The 4,224-nt window shown below is 33.3% G+C and overlaps 1 protein-coding gene across 2 annotated transcripts; it reads right to left on the bottom strand.

The window, feature by feature from the left end:
- Positions 1-259: 259 nt before the first annotated feature.
- Positions 260-3,532, bottom strand: LOC107861473 (mitochondrial outer membrane protein porin of 34 kDa-like). 2 transcript variants are annotated; one of them, XM_016706809.2, is made up of 5 exons: positions 3,416-3,532; positions 1,951-2,018; positions 1,433-1,525; positions 1,082-1,163; positions 260-972 (listed from the first exon to the last, which is right to left on the bottom strand). In XM_016706809.2, exons 1-4 carry the CDS (start codon positions 3,462-3,464, stop codon positions 1,098-1,100), a joined length of 276 nt encoding a protein of 91 aa, XP_016562295.1. In that variant the 5' UTR covers positions 3,465-3,532; the 3' UTR covers positions 260-972; positions 1,082-1,097. The 2 variants fall into 2 exon arrangements, with proteins under 2 accessions (XP_016562295.1, XP_047263530.1); XM_047407574.1 differs by lacking the exon at positions 3,416-3,532 and adding an exon at positions 2,148-2,369.
- Positions 3,533-4,224: the final 692 nt, after the last annotated feature.

The following is a 4,224-nucleotide window of genomic DNA, read 5'->3' as shown; positions in this document are numbered from 1 at the left end:
ACATAACCTCTTTTCTGTCAGCTACTTACTATTGCTTCCTCTTTGCATACAGTGCAGGTATACATAGTGTATATATAAATGTTATTTCAGTTACTATATTAGGAGAAACAAAAAGAATATGACATGATAGACACACAAAGGGCTTCCGTCCTTCAAATTTTGTCAGAAAGGGGCTTTGGTCCTTGAAAACTTTCAAAGGGGTTGGATCTCTTCAAATAACTTTTAACCTTTCACTTAAACGAATTCATTGGTATCCATATACGACAAACAATTAAAATGTTACCTTGACTAGGTCAATACGTCACGTGTCTTTTTTATCCAATCATAAATCAAATAGAAATAAGCATAGTTTGACTAGTGCCACATATTCCCTAACCCATTATTTTAACGGCCCATCCAAACTTTGCCCCTTTGTTAAAGGCGTTGGTGTCAATTTTCAAAAGAGAATTTGGACTCCGCTTGTTTAGACTGGCCTTCACAGTGGTCAGCTCAATCCAACTGATGCTTAGTGCCAACACTAATATCTTCGTGGAAAAGCTATGGGTCACCTCCATGCCAATAGTATCATTCACACGGCTGAGTGAACGGTAGTACGATGTACTCAGAGTTTCTCCTTTGTTATTTCTGACATTTAAAGCAATACATGCACAATTTAGATAAACTAATCCCAAATTGAATTTAAGTGTTCAAATAAAAACATTCCAACAGAGCAACTAAAGTTAGTTAACATAACTAGACAGTCGATGCATGCTCAATTCAAGTAAGATTACATATTGAAAGAAAGAAAACGGCCATCATTTGTGAAACTCAAGCCAGCATTGTACTTGTTCCCAACGTGGGGTCAAAGGACACGTCAGTTCCAAGAGAGAGAACATTAGTTCCCACTACACCAGAGAAGTTAACAATGGGGTTTTCTGTCAATCCAATATTGGTGCTTATCCCAACATAGTCGTGTAAAAGTTGATGTTCCACCTGTCATGAACAATACAAAACTTAAAAAGGTAACAAGGAGCAGTGATTTGCTTTGAAACTTTTTCTTATCAAAGTCACTATTTGACAAATAAATGATAGAGTTGTTTACCTTTCCAAACCTTCGGTCAGGAAGGAACTGTGAAGCTTAAAATTGACTTCATCCATGGAACAAGTGTGATGGTTGTGAAACACTAACATTGATTACATAGTTATATCAGATTAAGTTCATTGCATAAGAGAAAGAAGAAGAGAATTAAGCTAATAGTTAACCTGAAAGCAAAATAATAAAGAAGGCAACAAATATAAACATGGTATTGTAAATCCGAAAAGGGTTATGTTCACAAATATAAGTGATGTCAGATAACCACCAACGATGAAGATCAGAAATCAGAAAAGCACCATACAAGAGTGAGGTAACAAAATAAACAGTGAAATATAGAAGAGAACTGCAACACTCAACCTTAATGTAAGTTGTACTATTCTTGCTCTTCAATTGAGCCTTGACATCTGCCGGAAACAGCTCATCCTTCTTCGATTCCGATGAACTAATAGTCTAAGAACAAAGAAATTGTTCAAAATGAGAACATAGAACAAAAAATATCTCAAGACATCTATGCAAGCTTTTATAGGAAATAATGTTGCAGATATTCAGTTTTTATAACTAAAGGGACTGATAATTTACATAAAACTATATTTCCCCAGAGAGAACCGACAAATGGTACCAAAATTCAAAAGGCACAGATGCCACCAACAAAAGGTGAAAAGTTCTATTAACAATACCAACATAATTACATAAACAAGTATCTCCACTTTCAACAATCACTATGCTTACCCAGATTCGCAAACACAATATAATGTGCACAAGGATATACAGAAAAATTGCAGTTCAGCGAGTCAACATTCTATCACACAATGACACGGACAAAGAACAAGACCCAGCTAAATTAATGTAATACACATAATGAAAGAGATGCTTACAACTCCGGCGATGGAGCCAGAAGTTATTGAAATCTTCTCGTCTGTCTGGTAGTCCTTGTACAGAAGATCTGATTTCAATGCAAAATATATTACTCCACCAATCAAATAATAAAATAGAAACACTCCAGTTTACGTACAAACAACAAAGATAATAAATAAATAGCACAAACAAAAGTATCTTTGCTCTGTTCTATTACATTCGCCATGATGATAACCGCCATACTCGAAATACATGCACGCACTTAAACATATATTATCTCTGTCTGGTAGTCCTAGAATATCTGATCTCAATGCAAGAAATAATTTATTTTTTTTAATAACCATGCAAAATAACAATATTACCAACCCAAAAAAAATAAAAAATTAACACAATTACGCTGCAAAGAAAAAAAAACAAATTGAAAGCACAACACGAGTTTCTTTTGCTTGGTTCTATCACATTTACACATAACAAAAACCTCCGTACTCGAAACACACACATACATATAGAAGGGTGTAATAAAACTACCCCTATGAATAGGTCTGCGAAACTGCGAGACCACAAAGATCTATTGCACGTAGCTTTACCCTACACACATTATCTCTGTCGGATAGTTGTGACAGGGGCGGCTCAACAATATTTGTGGCCTAATGCGAAAATCAAACAGAGGTCTTAAATTTATTAGAAAAAATAACTGTTTTATAATGAAATCTATGTTCAAAATTATATAATCGATTTTTTTTTAATTAATCTTTTTCAAGTAATAATATTATCAATGCATTTAATTCTTCTTGAGACATAATATTCTAGATATATGAACTTCTTCTAATAATTCTTTTCTTTTATATGAAGATTTTATTTTTTCCTTAATAATATGTTTTTTTTAAAATCTATAATGTATTAAGAAAAAATGAGGCCACTCAAATTTGGGGCCTAAGACAGCCGCCTATTTTTTTTATAAGGTTGAGCCGTCCCTGGTCGTGCCCTCCAGGTCAACTTTACATGTTACTCAAGGCTTCCGTTCCAAACTATTTCCTCCGTTTAAAAAAGAATCACCACTTTTTCTTCTAGTCGGTTTAAAAAACAATGACACTTTCCTTTTTTTATAATACTTTTAATTCAACTTTCTACATGACATGTTTAAGACCACAAGATTAAAGAGCATTTTCATATATTTGACATAAATTTAATTTAGAACCACAAGATTCAAAAGTCTTTTTTATTTTCTTAAATTTCATGTCAAATCAAACTAGATCATTCGTTTTTAAACCGAGGGTGTAACAATATTACCAACTAAAAAAAACAGAAACATCGCAGTTCACGTTGCAAACAACAAAAATAAGTAAATAGACAGCACGAACAAGTGTCTCTTTCTTGTGTTCTAGCACATTCACCAAAACTAAACGGCAAAACTCGAAATACACACAGATATACGTATATTATGTTGCATAAAAAGTTTAAAAAATAGAAATTTATGAGAGGTACCTCGTGCCTTCTTGCCGATGTCACGGTAGAGACCACGACCCTTACCCATTGTTGGACCCAGATTATTGTTGAAGTTAAAAATAGGTGATTAAAATGCTAAGGAAGAAGAAGAGAAAGCTAGCTGTGAAGCAGCAATGAGGTACGGGGGCTTTTTATATATACTCCCTCCGTTTCATTTTAGTTGTTGTCTAAAAGTATTTATTTTAATGTAGTTATCCCATTGATAAAATCATGAAAATTTTAGTATGTTCTTCTAATAATATTCTTTATCATTAAATGACTAAACAAGTTGTATATATTCAAATTTATTTTCATAACATAATTAAAATAGAGCCCTAATAAATATTTTTTTTAATGTGTGTGCCAGAACTATAAAGGTCAATTAATATAAAACGGAGGAAGTGCATGACAAAAGCTACGCTACTGTAAGGTTCAGTTGATCTGGACCGTAGATCTGAACCTTGTAAACTTTAGCCCATTTAGGACCGTCGATTATCGTGTTATTCGAGTGTTAATGGACACGTGACTTATGCGTAGTGAATGAATACTCACATACTTGTAAACTATATTTAAAAAAGAAAAAAAAAAAAAGGAAAAAGGTCAAATATGCTGCTAAATTTTGTGAAAATGTTCAGATCTAGCATTCGTTAAAAGTTTAGCTCGTCAATGCCTTTGCCGTCAAGTTTTGGCCCACATATATTCCTATTATCATGTTTTAGACCATATATACTCCTATTGTCAAGTTTTGAGTCATATACCTCTATTGCCGTTAATTGCTTTGTTGGAATTTTTCAAATCTTTTTTCTTTT

Source organism: Capsicum annuum, chromosome 2 (genome assembly GCF_002878395.1).
Source record: "Capsicum annuum cultivar UCD-10X-F1 chromosome 2, UCD10Xv1.1, whole genome shotgun sequence".
Classification (NCBI taxonomy): Eukaryota; Viridiplantae; Streptophyta; class Magnoliopsida; order Solanales; family Solanaceae; genus Capsicum; species Capsicum annuum.
The sequence above is the reverse complement of the archived record's forward strand: the minus strand, read 5'-3'. Positions and strand labels throughout refer to the sequence as shown.

What these genes read in the sequence shown, in the direction of transcription:
- LOC107861473 (XM_047407574.1), bottom strand. Translation starts at nt 2,274, where the DNA reads ATGGTTATTAAAAAAAATAAATTATTTCTTGCATTGAGATCAGATATT. An exon ending in CGGTTATCATCATGGCGAAT is followed by an intron (nt 2,019 to 2,147) that starts GTAATAGAACAG and finishes CATTGAAATCAG; the next exon opens with ATCTTCTGTACAAGGACTAC. An exon ending in ATAGTACAACTTACATTAAG is followed by an intron (nt 1,164 to 1,432) that starts GTTGAGTGTTGC and finishes AATCAATGTTAG; the next exon opens with TGTTTCACAACCATCACACT.